Below are 21,097 nucleotides of genomic sequence, written 5' to 3'. Positions count from 1 at the left end.
CTAAAAATAATCGAATTCTGGTGGATCGGATCGCCATCACGGAGAATTTCGTGCCTAGGTATCTAGTTAACCCAGTTGTAACAAGCTTTTGTTTCAGCGGAGCCCCGGTGGCTGTCCCGTGCTCCTTCGGGCTCGCCCCCTGCCGCCGCCAGCCTTTCTTAGGCGAAACAACACGAGACGATCCCCGCGAACTTTATTCTGGGCGGGCAAGAAAATGCTGGGCTTGGTGAGGCTTGGGTGAACTCAGACGTAGTCAATGGTGTGGATATCTATGAGAAATCGGTTCGCGTTCGCCGAACTCGCGATGTCGGACATACCACGTATGGTTTACGAGCTATGCTTTTTTTGTGACTATCACTAGCCTATCTGTAGTACGAAGTACTCAGCTCGGCCGTCCACTCCTATCATCAACGAGGAATAGCTCAGTGTTCGAGCTTGCTACTTCGCGAGGCTTACTCTTTCTCGTCTTATTCCTGTCTTCTTTGGGACACGTTCGCGACGGCGAGTCTGGCTAATAGTCTTCCAATCGGGAAAAAGTGAAACGATACCTTGTCATGGCCGTCAGATAGCTGTTCCTTGTTTGCCGGATTGATATCACGAGGTATATTGATGTGACGAAGCCAAGTCTCATTAGAAATGTTGTATTCTTCTTGGTGTTCTTCTTGCTGGTCGATCTGTGTGCATACTGGTTCAAGTGCCCTTGCATCCATGTCAGCTCACTTGTGCGACAAACCTCGAGTCGGTAACTCTCTCATAAGACTCAGAATCTGCTGCAGGTCTTGTGATCATGTACAAGACCAAGTTGGATACACCACATAGTCTGGTACTATTGACTCGTCTTGCTGTATGTCTTCATGTGAGCCATACAAACAAAATCCAATCTGGTGCAAAACAAACGTCGGAAGATAGATGTTGCGTTGAACCAATGACTTGGATGAAAGAGAGAGGGAGGTGGTCTGGGGATCATCAAGGCACGTCGTGCTTTGCCCTCCAGAGAATTATGTCTCTGGCGATCTTCTTCATCTTTCCATCGTACATCGCGTCGCTTCTGGCGAATGTTGTGGCTGCCTGGCGTCCCCGAGGCTCGCCACCCAGAATATATCCACGCAGATTTGATGCTACCAGACGTCTGATTATGTATGAATGAGGGTGCTGGTCCATTTCCATTCCGTGGTCGAATCAGTTGCGACATCATGCCACCAGCACTCAGTGACGGCACCTCCAACGTCGTAGACAAACATCTGGCTCGTTCCATAAACATCATCGAGGTAGCCGACTGCAGCAATGGCACCACCGGGACTGTCGCCGTGGGGGCAATCGCTCATTGGCTTTGTGTAATATGCACCGGTTTCGGCCGCGCCTCGGTAGGCTTCCACAACTTCACCACTTTCCGAGATTTGCTTCACTGAAACGAACAAGTCAGATTCCTCGGTGTTCCAATGTAGGCAAGACGCGAAGCTGGAGGGTCGTGTTAGGTTGTACTCCTCACTGAACTCGACGTCGTAGCCTGTGCGATTGTTAGCTTCAAAAGCAGGCGAATGGAGGCTGATTATTTACTCGTGAGTTCCTCTTCTCCCACAAGGCAACCCATATCCCCACTTTCATCGATCGAGAAGACGCGTTGCAAAGGATTATCGACATCGATCGGCACCACACTAGAAAGCCCTGTTCCCTCGCTGATGGTAGCTTTCAATAGAGTTGCATTCGCCCAACCTCCCAGCACTGTACTATAGGCTTGCTCATAAAGCGAGTTCTTCTTACTTCCGAAATAAAGACGAATTTGATCTCCATCCGCACTGGATGCATTTCCCCAGTGCACGGCAGTCAATCCAGCAGTTTTTGAAACATCCGAGCTTTGTATCACTCTGCGGCCGAGCCACTCACATGCAGTGGCGCTTGTGCATCGGCCAGTCAATTCGATGATCTGACTATCTTCATCTATATAATAAAGTCGAATCTGGAGAACTTGTATTAGCATGTGGAGGTCCGTGGCCATTAGTCAACAACACACCTCATCAGCATTCGAATATCTCCATGAGATGGCTGTCAATGATGTCGTGGTAGCCGGTAAGTTGGAGAGATTGAGGGCTCCGTGTACAGTCCAGGTTGACTGGGCCAAGACGTAATGGGCGATACTGTTGTTATCGCTCCGCAGTGAGAACATATGCGTATTGTTGCCAGTATGAGTGACAGCCAAGCTAGGAAACTTTAGAGCACCTCTGTCCACCACGATAGCGGCTGTTGGCGAAGCTGTAGCCGTAGATCTTGAGGCTGAAGATGTCAATAGCGTTGTCGTCGAAGAAAGAGGAGCACTTGAAGAAGACGAAGCACTCGATGATCCTCCAACGGATGCACTGGGTCGTATGGAAGTGAGCTGGAGTTAATGACCAAGCATGAACGACATGAAGAAGGCTTACGGGGATGACTGCGTCACGTCAGACTTACTGGCAGCTCTACTGCCGAATATACCTCCGAGGACCGCGGCCAATACAACCAGCACTAATAATATCAGAAATATGAAAAATGTCTGCCACCGAAGGCCCAGGATTCTGGTAGATCTATTTCCCACAGAATCGTCCGCGTAGACGGCGTGGATGTTGAATTTTCCTGTCAGATTCTGGTCATTGGGATGCACGTAGGTGGCATGAGCTGCTGGCCAGGACTTTCGTTGATCAGGTGTTTGATGGGCTGAAGGCAGGAATTGCGACCACTCATTTTGATCCTGCTGTGAAGCATAATGTTCGGGCAAAGTGGCGTCATATCTCGAGTGATATGAGCTGGTAACATTCAGTAAGATGTCGCTACTGTGAGCCTGGAGAATTCTTTCAGTAAAAGTCAACTGTTCGCGTTGAAGCTGAAGAAAACACTACACATACCATTACTGGAGCTCAAATCTGCGTTTCAGCCTTGCAGATCGTTTGATTTTGGCTATCGAGCTAGACAACAATTTCAATGCCGATACTTCACTATTCTCCAAATTCCAGATAATGTACCAGGCAGCATGCGGATAGTCACAGGACCTGGAAAATTTGAGGGAAACCCGAAACCTGCGATGCCATGTGATTGATATAGGGAAGTCGAGGTCGGTGAGGGGCAAGCAAGTCTGGGGCCAGGACTCGACATTCTCAGAGCCGCAGTGGCATGGCAAGCTCTAGCAAGATGCTAAAAAGACTAGTCAGGTTGCCAATCATGGGAAACAATCCGTGGCTTGCTTCGTAGTCGTTGAAGTCCCAGTTGACGGTCTGCATAGAACACAACGACGGATGGGGTATGGACAGTGACTAAGATTTGGACTACGCAAGTGGAGCCAATATCCTATGTTCTTGAGTTGAGCTTGGACTGTACGACAGCTGGCGAAGTTCTGGAGTCCGGGTACTTTCGCAGCAATGGTGCTATCGCCAGCCGTGTTGAATATTCGAGCAGGCGCTTTTAGGCGGCTTGCCGAGTGAACTGGTGAGCAGATGCAAGAACTTTTGTTATACTATTTTGCTTGGCCTTCAGCCTCCAGTCCAATATTAGACTGAGAATGTAGCCCACACCCTGCACATTGTGTCGGGAGCGATGCCACTCTTTGCCTAGGTCTGTCTCAAATCTCGACTATTCGCCAGACAGCATGTTTAGATCCAATCACGAACCTAGACTATCAATTCGAACAGCACCAAGCGGGGGCTGGTTTAGATCGTGATCAGACTCAGCCTTGCGGAAACCGTTGAGAAGCACGGCAAGCAATGTCATGCGCAGAACGAGCAGTGCAACTCGTCTGAAGGGTCGATTGAAAGGCGCGATACTGCGAGAAGTCGAACGGTTTATCTTCTGTACATGATATTGGAATTTCGCCGTCATGGACGTGAGAAGTTGGGAGTTGATCGAAGATAGCAGAGCGGGAGGCAAGGGGGCTCTTGCTGCCCTGGGAGTTCCCGCGCTTGCATGGGAACAGGGGCCAAAATGTTCGTGGGCAACCCCAGCCTGTTTGCGCATGGAGAGTGCTTTTCTTTATCTCCCTGTGGCCATGCGCATCCATTTTCCATGGATACCTTTCAGAGCTGTGAAGGTTGAACGGATATTCCAACAGCTCGCGAAGTTCGATGGTTTATGACTCTTGTCGCAGATCTATGTGATGGATTCCTGGCATCCAGAAAGGTATCAGATAGATGTAGTTGATGTGCAGATGAACCATGGGGTACTTCCCTCTTCTCCTCTGTGTCTAAGTACCTAACTAATTAGGTGCGGACCCGAGGCATCGAGTTATGAACTTATTGTTAGTTAAGCAGAGGCCCGAGCGGAATGCAGCTAGGGTTGATGACCCTGCCGCATCGAGCCGATGGGGCCCCGGGCCGCGCGCGCTGGTTGTGCCGCGACCAAGAAGCAGAGGCAAAAAGTCTCTTTGCCCGCTAGTTTTGGATTGTTATTGTGATTGACGCAACGTGCCTCTCAAAGTTTATGCATCTCAAAAATAAATTTCACTTGACCGTCATGAGTATTTTCTTTACTGCTAAATAATGATCAAACAGACTGTTGGCAATCAGCAGATTCTGACTTAGCATGCCCTGAATGGAGCGAGGCCTCTCTCAACATTCAGTCGGGTAGGCTTTGTTGATCTACACTGGGGTCACTGAGAAGAACCCCGTATAACATTTTCATCATCATGGTAGGCGTTCAGTCGATGCTGATTACAGTACCTGGGGAGTTTTCTGGCTCAGAGATAGATATGCCAACGTACCTGGACCTTGCCAAACATTTCTATCGAGATTCGGAACTAATGTCCGCACGGGTCCTACGGGCTGACATGTGAAGGAAAACTGAGACTGTGGTACCTGCATAATGACGTTTCAATTTGTGAGAAACATATTTATGCTGCCAGTCCTCGTTCCTTTGAAATTCATCAAGGTCAATCACTTTCACATGTGAGGATGGCGTTCACTCCGATTCTGTGGCTCTACAATTTGCTGCAGTGGTTCCTGGACAAGATTTTCTCGCCCACACCACCAGCACCGGGAATACGCCTACGTCGTCCTAAGATCGCCGTCATTGGAGCAGGCCTGACTGGTGTCTCGGCCGCTGCTCATTGTGTTGGCCATGGATTTGATGTCACGTTATTTGAGGCCGGAGACGAGTCACATCTGGGTGGTATCTGGTCACTAGTCAACTCGACGTCCGGTCTTCAGATTCATAGTCTCATGTACAGGTTTCATCCCTCGATCAAATGGGAAGGCGGCTATCCGAAGCAAAACCAGATAGTGGACCAAGTTCGACAGGTGTGGCAACGCTACCGTATTGCAGAAAAGACAAAATTCAACACTCGGGTGGAGAAGATATACAAGGATAAGTCAGGGCGTTGGATCGTCAACGACAGCTCCCAAGGCCGCTTCGATGGTATTATACCCGCCATAGGAACATGTGGTGATCCGAAGATGGCTGGCCTACCTGGCCAAGAGGCTTTTCATGGAGAGATCTATCACTCTTCGGACCTCGACAACAAAGATGCCAGGGGGAAGAAGATTCTCATCATCGGAGGAGGGGCGAGCGCAGTGGAGGCTCTGGAATGGGCAGTTCAGACCGGGGCTTCCAAGATCAGCGTTCTTGCTCGCTCTGAAAAATGGATAATTCCTAGGAACGCCTTTATTGACACGCTTCTTGCTTTCAACATATTCGGTCAAGAGACTTTTCTCTCATGGATCCCAGAGAACCTGCTCCGGCTTCTGTTTTATCGCGATCTGAAGGATATCGCGCCTCCTGGAGGGGGTCTTTTCACCGAAACACCTATGGTCAACTCGGAGATCTTTGATCAAATTCGAGCGGGAAAAGCAGATTGGCTTCGCGGAGATATTGAAGAAGTTCGTGAGAATGGCATTTACTTCAATCATCGAGCTCAGGGCGTTCCAAAAGGTGGCGTTGGGAGGCACCGCGTCATTGAAGGCGACATAATCATTATGGCAACTGGCTACAAGAGGCCAAGTCTGGATTTCCTGCCAGACGAGGCCTTTCAGGAAGGCTTTCTCCCGCCACGATGGTTTGTACAATGCTTCCCACCCAATGCACCTTCTATCTGCGCAATCAACTCGACGTATGTTGCGGCGATCGGGTAGGTCTCCCATGGGAACAATATTTTCCGTAGGGTTAGAACTAACAGTGCTTGCAGAACTGTGGGATCATACCATATAGGGATCTACACTCGGATGTTATTGATGTTCCTCGTCGATCCCTTAACAACTCCACGGCCATGGTGGATGAAACGATGGGTGGAATTCACCAGCACTGTCAAATCACTGGCTCCGACCGACGCGTTTGACTTTTTCACGTACTCGGAGCTGATCTATTGGTTTTTGTTCATTACGTTGATCAATCCTTTTCGGTGGAAGTGGTTCTTGTTTGTGTTCTTTGGGATTGGGAAGAGTCTACCTTGGAAGATTGTGGAACAGGAGGATCGGCTGCGGAATGGTCTTGGTTATGAACGTAGCTACTTGGATGCCTCGAAGGATCCTAGCTGATAGTCTGAGCTCTTCCAGCGCGCAGTGGCCAAATAGATAGGTCCTCAGCCTACTGTGTCCGGAGAGGGACTTCGCGCCTTGTGTCCTCCCTACAAGCATTTACGATGGAGCTCGAGGTGATGACGAGCGATTGCCACGTCCAGAAAACATGTGAAGGAATAAATAAAGTGACGTCATCCTTACTCGCACGACGAAGTTCTATCTCGAGATTTGCTCTTTCCATAAGTCAAATGCCCAAACGTGAGGAAGGTACGATTGGATAGACATACACAAATCACTGCGGCAAATTCATCTTCTGCTCATTCAGCACCTCCATTTCAATTTCAAGCCTCGAAAACCAAACACTTTCTTGACCTCTGCCCATTAGAGGCACCGACTTGACAGTCTTCTCATCATGGATGATCCAGGTAATCTCGGGCTTTTGGACCGACGTACAACCATGGACTGACACACTGCACCAGTTGCGGAAATTCCAGATATCATCCGAACCTTATGCACGGCACCCTCAGATATTCAACGAGATACCATAGAATCTTACTTCACATCCACGGCTTCTTTTACCCACCCGTTCTGCCGGACAGGCAGTAGCCCATGGTCAAGATGGCTCATCACCCAGATCTATCGCTGGTACAAGATTCTCAGTCCCGAGATTGATGTTTCGGTCGACAGTGTCGGTAAGTCCTGAACCATCGGCATCTAAACCTTCAGAGCAACACGACTGACAGGACTGACGCCAGCATTTGATCCGGAGAAGCTACTGCTTTACGTTTCCATTCATCAGAATTTCAAACTCTGGGTTGTTCCATTTTACAATGCACCCGTCAAGCTGGTCACAGTTCTGCAGCTGGTCAAGGGTTCGACCGAGCCTGGCCCAGAGCCAAGCGTGGTCTATGATCCCGTCCTCTCGAAGGGGAACAACCTTGATAGCATCACGAATTCAGCGATGTTGCCGGACTACGAGCGAGCAGACACCACCCTCAACAAGACTAGGAAGAAAGTGGTCATCATTAGTCCCCTGAATGCCCAGAAAAAGGCGACCGCCATACCAACTCACAACAGATTCAGCGTTCTTACCTCTCCTCCATCTCCATCTCCTACTCTCGCAAGCTCAATCTCTGGGGGCGACACCTCAGGCGAGCAGTATTATATCCAATCACAAAACGACCTCTACCAGACGAGTGAATGGATCAAGTTCCTCGTGCCCTGGGGTATTGGGGATTTGCTCATGGTTCTCTGGCAGTTTTTGGCCACTTTCATGTGTGTCCTTGGTGCGCTGGCCTATGATCTGATCGATACCCCACGAAGGGCATATGGTGGAATACTTGACCTTGGCAAAGAGACCACGCCAGACACTGACTAGTCTTATGTAGTCGTCCTTACTAGCGAGGTTGGAACACGCTTGAAATACCTTTATCACACACCTCCTGACACGGCAAGGCGGTAGGACTCACATTATCATTGGGACTAGCGCCGTTCAGCCGCAAGCCAAAAGCTGGATGGTTTCAAAGTATTGGTACATGGCTTTGGAGCCCTGGAACATTGTGCAAAAGAGGAAGGGAGGTTAGACCACTTACATATGATACCCACGAATTGTGATAGGACTGATAGACTTTAATGCGTAAGCATTGTGCTGTACAATGATGACATTGAATATGAACAATCTTCCTCAATTGATCATATGCCTGTAAGAAAGAGAGCCCAGAGGATAGAAAATAAAGCGCAGTTGTGCTTGAGTTGCGCTACAAGCCATGCCGCCCTGTCGAAGAGAGGAGACAGCAAGTCGTTTCTCATGCCTCCAACTCATTTACCCGCCTCCACTAGAAACTCATTCGATAACTCCAGAGGAGTGCAAGATAAGGAGATGGAGCCCACCACTTCAGAACGTCTCATGTCGCCCTCAAGATTCCCTAGATCTTGGTCAAGAGACAAAGAAATGCCAACGGCGGCCACGTCTCGACTCTGCGTTTCTGCCTTGCTTCCGGTGTGTACATGGACCGTGATGCTCCCGTTTCAAGTTTTTGTATCAGGCTCCGCCAGGGCTTTTTTCCAGCTTCTCAGTTCTCAGGTGTGTCATGGGTACGAGTCCTTCGCTTGCTGGGGCTTCCAATGCTGGATGGGGATGTGAGTTGGTGGCTACGCTTGTGTGTTCCAACCCACAGTCTCAAGTTTGAAGGGCTGCTTCACTTCAAATTTAACTTCGAGCGGGCCGAGGAAGGGGAAGGAGATGATGAGGACGAAAGAGGCAGCCTTGCATGCGGGAATGCATGTGGACGGAGATTTTGTCGATGACTCTAGAGGCGGCATTTTGAGAGGAGCCAAGAGTAGCAAACACACTGCCGCCCTAGAACTGCAGTATTCATGCGAACAAAAGACAAAACCTCCAGAGGGGATGCAAAGAAGACGCAATACCGTGGAGATCGCAGGCGCTCTTTCAGGTGCAACGACGAGCGGATCAAGAACAGCGGGTTCTAGGTTTTGAGGTGGGTTTCGGGGACACTGGAAAAGCGGTGTGATAGGCGAGAAGTAACATTCATCCCATCGCATAACGAGAAGGACTGAGAAGGATCGCGAGGAAACATGCTCTGACTTGGGACGAGAACCAACTTCAGTCCAGCAGACGACGGCAGATGTGCTCATGCTACTAAACGACAGGAGTTTAGTGCGATTGTAGACAACGTACGGCGACCAAAGCTGACTCCGACACTTGTTGGCCGGAGAGAGGGCCCGGCATCGGGGTGACGCTACCGCAATGCTTTGGATGTGGACTGTATGGCTCAGTGATAGTCCACAGCAAACCTGATCGTGGCTGTGCAGCGGTGTCATTGGTAAGGCGGGAAACCCACAAGCTCATTTTTCAGCGAATAAATAGGATTTGTTCCAGCAACCCCGAGATGTTGTGATTGGACTGTGACGACGTAGTTCAACTTCTGAATTTATACTTAGGGAGCTGGCAGCAGGGAGGCTCGGCTTGACCAGGAACAATGTAGTGTTCGCAGAAATCGTTAACGCCAGGAAGCAAGATGTCAGTGGTTGTTTTGCTCAACCGAAAGCCTCCAACAGTTGCCGCACAATACCAAGCGAAGAAAGGTGCCAAAGACACAACAGACTGGTGCGAAGCTCAGAGCGGATCGAAGACATACCGTTGCCGTCCCAAGGACCGCGGCGGTGGCGTTTGGTGCAAACACACCCATGACACGATCAATCATCATCACTCGGTGGTCAAACCAAGTAAATTGAGAGCTGGGTATGACAGCACGCTAAAATGACCCAGATGGATTTCAGGTACTGACCAATGTGTTTGAGAGACGATTGCCAGGCCTCGTCATTGATTCATGGAGAAAACGAGCAGTACCTAAGTAGATTGGGCAGCCATGCAGGACACGCGGAGCCAGAGTGACACAACCCATGCAGAAGAAGATGATCATGTGAATAGTGATCAAGAGACGACTGCATTAGGTCCAGAACACTCACACCGCCATGCAGACCTGCTGTTGTCGAGAGAGAAGAATTGGCCAGCGGTGAGCATGAGGAAAGTGATAAGGACTGTGGTTGCTCTCGGTTGGGCCACGAGAACAACAAGAAGCCGCCTCGCTTTTGGAGAGTCCCCATAAGAAGCGCAGTCAACTGGAGAGATCCATCCAATGCTGATGTATCCATGGCCGAATTGCATCGAAAGGAACGACAGGTCTGATGTCCCCTCTTGGGAAAGATTCTGGTGGTACTTCGCATCGGAATCATTGAGGGAAGTGACTTGGAGTGCATCCTGGGCGGCAGGGGCGGCAGGCAGGGGCAACTGGCAAGAGCGACCAACAGGGGATACCTTTTTCCGAGCCAGCTCTTGCACCTCAAAAGTTACCAACACCCGAATTCCGCCCTGTGAGACTGCTACCTAGTCAGTCAAAGGCTGATTCCGCAGCCCGTTCTGTTTTATCACTGCCACCCGCTGGCAGAAACACAAGGCGCACCCCTTGGCTCCTTTGAGCGAGCCCTAGGGCGACTGGCAGGCAATGGCCTCGACTCCTTCATCACCAATTAACTAAATTCACCCAGTTTAGCACGAGCAAACCCCAGATGTACGAGTTGTGTCCTCCGTCTGCAGTGGGCGCCTCACTCCCCATCCACTTTCCATCTTGCATCCTCTCCTTCTCGTGCAACAGGCAACCTCCAGCACCTATGAGCCACACTGGGCTTTGGTGCATTTGCCACGATCCCAACCTTCTCGCGCCATGTTGATTCGAGGATTACAAGTCCAAATCTCAGCTGCGCCGGTGTGAAAAATCTGCCCTGGTTTGCCTAGTATTGAAACAAAGCAACCACTTACGAGCTGTGAGATTTTTAAGAGCCACACATACACAGCTGATCCGGACCTTGGGATGTACACCGCCGTATTGTCATGAGGCAGTCAACCAGATCCTGTGGTAAGTCGTTGGTGAGTCAAGCTGGTCAGTCATAAAGAAGGGACAGGAGCCAAAATGGTCGTGACAGACCCAAGTTCGATGTTCCATGTGATTTGCAGCCCATCAATGCTACCTATTTAAGAAGCAAAACCCTCTGTATCTCTCGGGTGGGAGTCTTACAAGCAATCATCTTCCAAAATGTCTTGCCGTCCACAAATGACACACATGCGAGTGAAGACGTTGCACGGTATACCGATGGACGACTTTATCGACACACCTTCAAGCTCAGAGTTCGTGGGGTTGAACCTCTGCCAAACCCCATTTTCTGACTCTTGCTTAGAAAGTCCTCCTCCAGAAGAATTTCAACTCCAGCTTCACAATCGTTGGCTGCCGAAAGCATTGCGGGAAATGAGCCATCACCAATAGATTCAAGACGGGCCTCTCAGGGTTCCACACAAGGTACAATGAACCGGGTACCGAGCGATAGTAAGAGAAACATCCCTGAGAATTCATTGGACACCAACTGATCTGGGGCAAAGGCCAATCCATGCGGAATTATCCTTCTAGCAATAGAATTGGTGTTGGACAGAGAAATCCCAGGTTTCCATCTAGTCACATGGCAACTCAATCTGGACATGCCCACAATGTTTCTCACGATCTTCTCCATACAACTGGCGGCCGCTCCGATACTCCCGTGTCTCTTCCATCCACCCTCGATGATGCTGATCTTGATGACGCTGACCCAGCCGATGACGCCGCATACGAGGGCAGTGGCCAACAACATATCAACCATAATCGAGGTCGATAAATGCAGACTTGCCTGGTCTGCCGGAACAAACCCGAGAAGCGATGCACATCCATCTCGGCGATCTTCTTTTATGCACACATGTTACCTGGTGTTGTTGATAAATCTCTTGCCATCAATAGGTCACAGAACTAAGGACAATTGCATATCAACAGGATCACTGGACAGAATTAGAAATATCCCCATTGACAGGAGACGATTATGGCTGTACCAAGAATGTTTTTATACGCCATTTCTGATTCAAAGTTTTAGACCCTCGTGCTCTTTTTCGCGTATGGTTCTTGGTCCAATGTTTGTTTTCGAATTTGTTTTCTTCACAGGCGTTTTCGATTTGGTTGACAAGCAGGGAATTCATTTCACGCACAGAATTGTTGGTGGGAATGCTCTGGATTTTGGCCCTTCACTAGTACAAGACTGAAAATGGAAACATCCTGTTCACCTCGCGTTCCTTCATTGTGATGCCTGAAATCCAACCCAGATTTTTGGTGACTGACGAGTTGACCCTCCAGAGCAGATCGAATCACGTGATCGACAAACAAATGACAATTAGTTGAAGAACGCCTACAAGGCAGCAAGAGGAGCAGAACTCGGGAATGCATAACGAATGAAAGTTGGTATGGCCTTCAGATACACATTGAATGCATCCCTGCCAGGTACCCTTAGGTAGCCAACTGTCTAGCAAGCCGTCACTGTAATTCACGCACCTCGGGTTCTGCCACCTCGATCATGTCACACCATGACATAATCTCAGTTGCAAAAAAGAACACAAGGCTGTCCTGCAATAGGGGAACGGCCGATCGCTGCCTTTGAGCAACAGTGTCGTCGAGTATGATGGCTGGTGCAGAAAAAGAGGTCTGCCTGACGGCCCAATTTTGCATGTCATTACGCCGTACGGTTCCGCGGGAAACAGAATCTCGTGACTTCCTCAACGAACGAGACGCTTCTTCATCGTGAACACTGAACAAGACAACCCACCTTGTGCCATCGATCATGTCGTTCCCAAGCGCATGTATCGCATCATGGTATCAATCATACGTCTCTTGACAGATCACCGAATTAGCCCAGGCCATGATTGCTCAGACTCTGAACCGCCAGCGTCTGGCCTGCAAAGGTGATCGAATCCTGTGTAGACATTCGAGGAGCCTGGCCCATCACTAGATAAGCTGTACTTCCCCCACCTTGAGCATGAGACAAGGGTTGTTTTTGTTCTGTGCGAATAAGAGAGAAAAAGTGTTGAATTATTGCAAACAGCTTTTTTGGCGCCGATCATGTCTCTGCGCTGCCTGCAATACATCTGAGTTTTGCACCGTGGTTGACATGACCGGGTCGTGACTTTCACCCTGACTCTGATAGATCGTTTGAGATTCGCGCTCTCTCCTTAAGGTGGCCGGTATGAGTGGCAGAGGCTTGAGGATGGACGGGAAGTGGTGTATTAAAGGTCAGCAAGACTCCTACGGTCTCGGTCTTCGCTCGTGGTTAATACATTTGTAGTTTCCCACTTTCTTCCTCTTAGATTTGAACTCGCCCTGCGCTTACCTGCTCGCAAGGCAAGCCGACACTTGTATCTCTGTAAGTTCCGCCGACCTTTAGTCCTATTTACGTCGGGAAGTGTCGATTCGGGCTCTGAAGTCGATGAGGGAAGGCATCAGGTAGGTTGTACACCAGGAATTCATCGCGTGGACCGGTCATGAGCCCTAAGATGTCAGCTTGTCGAGCTTCAGATGGTCAGCTGGTATGGACAAGAAAAAGAGTGACTGTTTATCTCTGAGTGGTCGCACCACGAAACGAATACCACCTTTCCTGCGCGCCGGATACCTTTTCCAAGAATCCAGAGGACGACTTGTCCATGGTTTGGCAGCGATTCGCTCCACAGATCTCAAGCAATACACTGAGGATATACAGAAAACTGCTGCCGAAAATTCGCAACATCAAGCTACGAACGCGTATGCGACGAGGCGTCAAGTTGAACCAAGTTGAAAGCTCTTCTATCCGGGGTGAGAAAAAGTGGGCGGAATCTTGCTACTTTTCCCAGCCTTGCGACGCTAGTTGGAAGGGGGTTGTGCCCCGGATATTCTAGCCGGGGGATCACTACCTGCGCCTTTCCAGACTTTTGCGTGACTCTCCAGGCTTATACTGGTCTTTGTAGTACTTTGTTTTGTTCAGAAGCATTTGGGCTTCGTGTCGCGTTGTTTTGAGACCCCTTTTCCCAATTTACAATACACAGTGGTACTTCGCAGTGCCTTCGTAGTATCGAAGTGCTGAATACTCCAGATCCAGCGAACCCTCACAGCTACGTTGAAAACGCTGGAACTCCAACCATGCCTCTTAATGAGTCTCAACTTTTTCAATAGGCTTGCAGTAGGCCTTGCTCTTTGATGGAACCTGCTTTTCGTGACAGAAACAGCCCGTTTAAACAACCTGCGACACTCAAGCTAGAACACAGGGAGGACACACATCCATCTTTTTCAAAATCGTTTGGAATAGATCGAACCAGTCCCAAAGTCGAAATTTTACGACCCTTACGCTTTGAATGTCGACTCGAGGCCTGAGATTTGCCCTCCGAACTATAACGTGATGCTGGCAGCAGCCGCAGGAACGGAACAAAAGACCATCCATCGAAATACTAGAGCTTGGTCAAATGAAGCGTAGAAGCACTGCCCACCACGGAACCAGAAAACATGCTCACGACCGCTCATCTTTCTCAGGAAATCCATTACCATTACCTTGGACTGAAAACTGGCGCAGCACTATCCTCAACAAACTGACGAAATCGAGAGGAATTCGCTCACGCATTTCAGGCTGGCTGAAGAGAAAAGAGACTGACAGATCTTGGGGGGAACTATCGTCCTTTGCATGCTGGAGCCTGACTGAAAAGGACTCAGTACCAGACATCGGGGTGAAATCGACCCCTGATAAAAGAGCCGGTATGCTGCGCTAAGTGACGATCAATGTGTCTATTGAGCGCGATGTCGTCTGGATCTTTCTCCATTCTCCATTCCCTCGTTGCTTCAGATCCCACTTTGATTCTGGTACGATATCTCCTCGTCATGTAATAGGATTTGGCATTGAGTTGTGTTCGACTTCATTTTTCCAATGCCCTTGATCTTGACTGTGACAGTCTACTAACCTCCCGTTGCTAAGTACTGCCCTCTTTCGAAAACATTCTTCCTGTATAAACAACAAATATAATTGGTGGTGAGAAGCTTATTTTTTTTTCCAACAGACCGAAGAGGATCGTCCAATACAATATTTTGTTCTGGAAGGTTCATTTGTTATTAATGTATGGCATGAGGCGGAAATGCTTGACCTCGGTCGATGGTTGATGTCATGTCGTCACGACTCTATCGGGACGAGAACAAGCGATCCACCACAAGGCGTTGCGTGGTTTACCACAGATATCTTGAAGTAATAAGGCAAACTTTGAGGCATAATTTGCTGACTTCAGTTGTTCTGTTCTTCGTCAGACCGATGAACCTTTCAACTTGAGGGTTTCTAGCGGTTGGGCGTTCCTCAACAACTATGCCTTCGAACGCATCACGACCCAAAATTTCCCACGAACAGGACATCAACAACGTAGTCGGTGCGTCTATCTTCTTCGCGTATATTGTGGCTGCCTTAGCCTTGACGACATTTTTGACGTGGGATCTGATTGTCGCCCACCGACGATGGAACACTTGCAGCCCATCACGACGCGGAAACGGACAGAACCATGCTCGCGAACTCGATAGGAAAATCAAGACAGCAACCTCTTTAGCGGTCTTGAGCTTCACGACACTGTCCTATCACATGCTGCATTTCCTGATCCGGTCTCATCAACAGTGGACACTGAGACAGGAGCCAATTTTCTCCAATATCGTTACAACCGACAGTGTTTTCAGTACAATGACAAACCTTCGTATCTGGGAATGGGCAAAAGGATCAACACTGTTCGAAGATTTCGCACGAGTCATCTGTTGTGACCCTCGGCGGTTCTGGTGGACTCATCTCGTTCTACTGTACTCATTTGGTTGGAATTTGTACATGAGTGTGAAAGGTCAGTCACACAGAATTGCTATTGATGCTTTGGAGGTACGGTCGAAACATCAGATAACACTGACAGTCACGGTGGCATCCAGGGACCCGACTCCAGATTCCTCATCTATGGGCATACCTCCTGCTTGATCAGATCTTACCGGTCTCCTTCACTCAAAATCTCTTCGTCGTCGCCACAGCACTACAGGTGCAGCCTTCCTCTCCGAGTCAAAACTGGCAAGCGCCCGGGTCAAAGACCCAAGCGATAATCACTCTTGCTTATCTAGCGAGTCTAACTGCTGCGCGCTTCTCCGTCGACATACCATATTTCCTGCCAAACTTGGTTGTCAGTCGCCTTCTACTCTTCGCCCCATTTCTGCTTCTCCGGCCCGCACTCCAGGCTCGAAACCCGCAGCAAACTGAAATCGTGGTCAGTATGTGGTCAAAGTACCGCCATTCAATCCTTGCGCTGGTCATCGGTGGTATCGTCATGCAAATCGTCCACACCGCCATGATACTCCCGGTTGTTACTCCGCTGGCCGCCGTCAACGATGACCCAGCGACTAGTGCGCTCAGCTACGACTTCCTCCTTGGGCTTTTCAGTCTCATTCTGTGCAACGTCGTCTGACTTATTGATTTGGCGAGACGCCTCCCCGAAGAGAACACTGGCTTTTTCTTCTGTCAGTTGTTGACGAATGGCTCCTTGGCTTTGGATTTTGTGGGTGAAGTGTCTCCTTGATACTCCTTTGCGCTAATGCCAATATTGCAATGAGCACATGATCTCCTGGCAAGAAGACTACTTATAGGCCTGGTCATTGGCGTGATGCAGCAATGAATGGGGTGGAACTTGACAAGGTTGTGGTGGATGTCCATCGTCTTGCTAGCAAACGTTGCTGCTTCTGGCCGTGAGTCAGTCTGAAATGGACTTTCATTCACCAGCACCGGATATAGCAAGCAGAAAGAAGGAAGTCAGCCTAGCACAACAGGCACAACGCTACCTAGCGTACTATTCACGGGGATTTCCTCCAGGTGTATTTCGTAACTACTGGATATTTCCACAAACGGCAAACATTTTTTCCAAAAGCAACAGATTCATCGCCCAGCAACGGAAATGCAAAACCACACGGCTGTCATCTAACTGGGCCCGGGCTAAATCATTGGTGGACCCCTGTAGTAACACCGCTTGTCATTCGATAAGAGACCATGGGGAATTCGACATGCGGTTTGTGGAATCCAGTAAGGCCGGACTTGGATGTTCTTCCCAATGATTGCACATGGAACGCGCAGACACATTTGTTTGTACTCTGGCATTTCTTCGCAAGCGATTAATATGGAACGATCACTTGCATGGCTGGCAACGTTTACACCAATCATATTGGCCATGACTTCACCTCTTAAACGGAGGTTCAGAAAGTTGGTTTGCTGCCCAGTACTCAAGTCATTCACCAAATGAGACTGGAGTCTAGAATCAACTCGTAGCATCCAATCACCTGGGCCGGCCCCGAATATGTTGGAGATCTACAGACATTCGAAGACTTTGATCATAAGGAAGATGCAGTTGCAGTTTTCGGTTTTCCAGGACCCTTTGCCTGCAAATCTGGTTACCGTACTCCGAGGAACATGGTTCTGCTCTCAACAATGCAACTAGTGAGTAACCCTTATGCAAAAGGTAGTTTTTTCAGCTCACATCTTTTACTAACCATTCCCTCAAGACTAAATAACTCGGTTTGCCAAAACTGTGACCAAAATGTTCTCAAACAGTGTGGTTGCATGCTGGCGAATGATTTTCGGTTCATGGCAATACGTCCGATTGGTTTGGAGAAGGACTCCGCACATCGCTAGCCTTGCATGATGGCGATGCCCCTCGGTGACCCTGACACTCGACCACTTGCTCTAGGCAAACCATTCCTGTTTGCCAGTTTTGATCGCGATCAAGTCTCGCATACTGATCATCTCTCTCGAGTCACATGTTTGTATTCCGCAGAGGACAACGGAGCGTGGCCCATTTCTGTATCTTTGCGGTTGGTGGAATCCTGCTGAAATCTGCTCACTGGTTACGACGTTTTCGCGACAACCGAAATAGGCCTTTGGGAACCTAGGTATGCTGCATGCATGGGCGCTACTTCGCGCCAGAATTCAGAATTGGGATAGCTTGGTGAGAGAATCTTAACCCCAGTCCGCGAGCAAGAAATCTGGGTTTCGGTAAAGTCTAGTTGGCTGAAATTTCTGCTGGTAGAAACTCGCTGTAAATTTGGTCAGAATAACACTAGTCATCATTCGCTGTCACCGCATACCGGAACTGTTTTCCCAGATCTCGTGGGGCGCATAGCGCAAAGTGTTCAAACACCCCGGGGCTCCAAGGCGTTTGTCCGTGATCTGGAAGTGCCAGCGAGCTAGCAATACGAAAGCTTCGGAATCGAAAATGTTATGAGACTGTCCAATTGGACTAAGAGCCCTCAGTATTTCTGCGGTCGCGCGCATTAGGAATGGTAGGAAATCACCTGCCAATCTAGGAGAAATAATTCCGATTCACGATCTCCCTGACAGTCCTCACTCAGCCCAATCATATGAATTTTCTCCACGCGGCTTCGCATTCGAGGTTCGTGAGTATGCCTCGACATCCTGAGGCGTCACTGACACATTGGTTGCGATACTTGTCGATCGTGCTCGGTGTGTTTGTTACATGCCTGGTCAAGAATCCTTATCTCCATTCGCACAGTTCTTATTAGCCAGTGCACATGAATCACAATCCAGGATGATGCAGCAAACATGCAATCCAGTCGCAGGTCTCGAGGCGGATCTTGGCTGAAGAAACCAACTCATGGCCTGTGAAAGAATAACATCAATGCAATGCGTTCGCATCAGATTCTCACACCCCAGCCATGGAAATCAGATAGTTTGGAAAAGCTTCCAGGTGAGAGCCTCAGTACCAGTCAAGCTCGATAAGGCCTTGGGAATTAGGAAACAAATTTCTTGATGCTGTTGTGGCCTTTTTGGAGGCGACCGGCTCTGATTAGCTAGTCGTGGCTGACGGTGTCTGTGCAATGGAGTCCTTGACCGTGTCAGGGTGAGACATAATAAGAGAACATTGTGATCCGGTAGGCTGCTCTTATGCACTTCACAGAGCCCTGTGCGCGAGTGGAAGGAGCCATATCACGTTGGATCAAGGATCGCTATACACTGCGGACAAGAGCAAAGTATCTAGGCATTTGCAGCTTGAATCTAGTTGAAGCTGACGCGGGGGGATATGCATATAGATTAGGCCCAACGCTGTTTGTGGCAAATCGAGGAGCCGTAGATAATGCTTGGATGTTATGTCTCGGCCGTGCGACCACTCAAGCGACTATTGCTCTACATGCCTACCCAGGGCATACAAATTCAATGAGAGATAAGGTGAAAGAGTCAAATGACATACATAGTGCTGATACCGGTTGGAATCTCCGGTTTTGACGTAATGTCATCGCTAAACACAGTGATCGTCGATATAGAATGACGGGTTTGCTGGGGCAAATAAAACAAGGATGGCTCGTCTAATACTGGTGTGGCAATATTCCTAGTTGCGACTGCTGGCACTGCTGGCTAGGTAGGTGCCCTGATTGACACGGACAGCATCAAAAAAACTGGGGTTGAGGGGTCATGCCAAATTGGCAGTCTTTTTAGCTCCTGATTAAAAATAAAAACAGGTAATGAGCGGTAATGAGCGGTAATCACCAAAGCCCGCAGCAGCACCACCTGGTTGTCATTTTCAATGACTACCTAGGTATTGATTCAACATTGTAGTAGCGGTACGGGAACAGATTACTCCAGTTTCTGCACCTGTCAAAATCAATCTCATCAGATACTTCGTCACGCGGAAAACGGTAATATGGGCATCCATAGTCGCTCGTCGATAGATTCAGCAACTGTTGGGCGAGGTATGACTGGTACATCATCTATGATCTGAGATAGACCGAAAGGGACCATCAGAAAGAACGGAGGAGTTTTATCTTCCGAACATCTATCTAGAGTTTGGAAGCGTGCTTACTTCATGTGCCTTTCGAAATGGGATACTTGGTGGCACATTCCAAGTCATGGCCCGGAACTTTTCTCCACGCCACTTGTAACGATAAGTTTGACACCGTCGCAAACGAAGCAACTGTGGATATGGCAAGCGCGGTCGATTCGTCATTCCTTATCCTTGCAGAAATGATCAGTCTGGGTTGAAATTTCAGTGCGTGGGTTGGTCATACCTCGTAATCGGCCATAACGAAATTCATTCAATGGCTCCCTGGCCATGCAGTGAACGACCTCACGATATGTCCTGGGGTGTGATATCGGCAAAAGTGATCGGATTCTTGCCGTATCTGAAATATGGCGCCAAAAACCAAGGTCGCACTCTGAGGACCATTCAAACAGCCGAAGGCGAATATGCGCTCAGCTGATCACTGGGTGCCACATCGCGCAAACCACAAGACCTTGCAGCCGAAAATAAAGACTGGAATATGGAAAATTGAGTCTCTCCAAATTTCCGGGGACACTTTGCATCCGGTGATACGTTCGCAATTTGTGAGCTTCGGTCTCCATACCGTCTTTCGCGTTCCCCTTCTCTTCTCTGTCCGATTGTTACGCATTTGGCTGCTTGTCAACGAGAAACATACTTCCGCTCGCTTCGCTTGATTCTGACTCTAGTGATGCCGGTGCAAATGTGTCTTCCCTGGAAGGAATCTCGGAAAGTAATTGGGTGGGCGAGGGAAGTCCGCGTGGACCGTCGATCACAAAATTGATCTCATCGTATGCTTGTTGTATTTCTATGTTTGCCCGACATTCGTTTCGTACGTGAGCAGCGATTTGCGACAAATCAACCCCGCTTCGAATGACACGGTACAAATCTCTGTTGGCCTCGTCGTCGCCGACTCTGATGGTGGCAATGATGCCTCCAAGTAATTGTCTGTGCCGTTCGAGGTCTAGTTGTGTTTCCGCCAGGTCTTGCACATTGCGTTGATTTGCGATTTTTCTCCTCTGGTCGGAGCTTGCATCGTATACACACGGGCTTCTTCTAGTCGCACACGCCTCGCACGGGTTGCCACCAGTGCACTGTAGATGATCAGCTTGGTGGATGGAGATGGGTCTGTTGGGGAGTGCTACCCTCGTTTTCCGTTGTTTGCATGCGCCACATGCTGTGGAGATTTTCCGGGGTTTTTGTGAAGATTGGTGAGTCGGTGAGCTAGCGCCACCCTGGGAAGGTCGAGGTGCCAGTGGTTGAGACATACGGTGGTTTATCGTGCTAGTTGATTCATCGATTTCGTTTAGTCGTACCCCGTGAGGCCAGCTATTGGGATCGTAAGGTCGTTGAATAGATGAGAATGGTCGAAAACCGAACAAGGTGGTACAGAACGCAGAAGAATGAAGCGGTAGAA

General features: G+C 49.1%; 5 protein-coding genes across 5 annotated transcripts; 3 read left to right on the top strand and 2 right to left on the bottom strand.

Moving 5' to 3' along the window:
• Positions 1-1,133: 1,133 nt before the first annotated feature.
• Positions 1,134-2,879, bottom strand: LTR84_002422 (uncharacterized protein; the record flags this gene model as incomplete). Its single annotated transcript, XM_064846032.1, has 5 exons — positions 1,134-1,507; positions 1,558-1,957; positions 2,012-2,271; positions 2,446-2,812; positions 2,877-2,879. 5 exons carry the CDS (start codon positions 2,877-2,879, stop codon positions 1,134-1,136), a joined length of 1,404 nt encoding a protein of 467 aa, XP_064706257.1.
• A 2,031-nt stretch (positions 2,880-4,910) lies between these two features.
• LTR84_002421 (uncharacterized protein) lies at positions 4,911-6,488 on the top strand (the record flags this gene model as incomplete). The annotated part of the gene is made up of 2 exons (XM_064846031.1): positions 4,911-6,082; positions 6,140-6,488. The coding sequence occupies 2 exons, from the start codon at positions 4,911-4,913 to the stop codon at positions 6,486-6,488; spliced, it is 1,521 nt and encodes a 506-aa protein (XP_064706256.1).
• A 394-nt stretch (positions 6,489-6,882) lies between these two features.
• Positions 6,883-7,848, top strand: LTR84_002420 (uncharacterized protein; the record flags this gene model as incomplete). The annotated part of the gene is made up of 3 exons (XM_064846030.1): positions 6,883-6,895; positions 6,950-7,162; positions 7,226-7,848. 3 exons carry the CDS (start codon positions 6,883-6,885, stop codon positions 7,846-7,848), a joined length of 849 nt encoding a protein of 282 aa, XP_064706255.1.
• Positions 7,849-15,209: 7,361 nt separating this feature from the next.
• LTR84_002419 (uncharacterized protein) lies at positions 15,210-16,329 on the top strand (the record flags this gene model as incomplete). The annotated part of the gene is made up of 2 exons (XM_064846029.1): positions 15,210-15,723; positions 15,806-16,329. 2 exons carry the CDS (start codon positions 15,210-15,212, stop codon positions 16,327-16,329), a joined length of 1,038 nt encoding a protein of 345 aa, XP_064706254.1.
• A 3,974-nt stretch (positions 16,330-20,303) lies between these two features.
• LTR84_002418 (uncharacterized protein) lies at positions 20,304-20,948 on the bottom strand (the record flags this gene model as incomplete). Its single annotated transcript, XM_064846028.1, has 1 exon — positions 20,304-20,948. The coding sequence occupies one exon, from the start codon at positions 20,946-20,948 to the stop codon at positions 20,304-20,306; it is 645 nt and encodes a 214-aa protein (XP_064706253.1).
• Between the last annotated feature and the right edge of the window lie 149 nt (positions 20,949-21,097).

The sequence above is a fragment of the Exophiala bonariae genome (assembly GCF_035927105.1).
Source record: "Exophiala bonariae strain CCFEE 5792 chromosome Unknown scaffold_13, whole genome shotgun sequence".
Taxonomy (NCBI): domain Eukaryota; kingdom Fungi; phylum Ascomycota; class Eurotiomycetes; order Chaetothyriales; family Herpotrichiellaceae; genus Exophiala; species Exophiala bonariae.
Note: the sequence above shows the minus strand (reverse complement) of the source record. Positions and strands in the feature narration are given on the sequence as shown.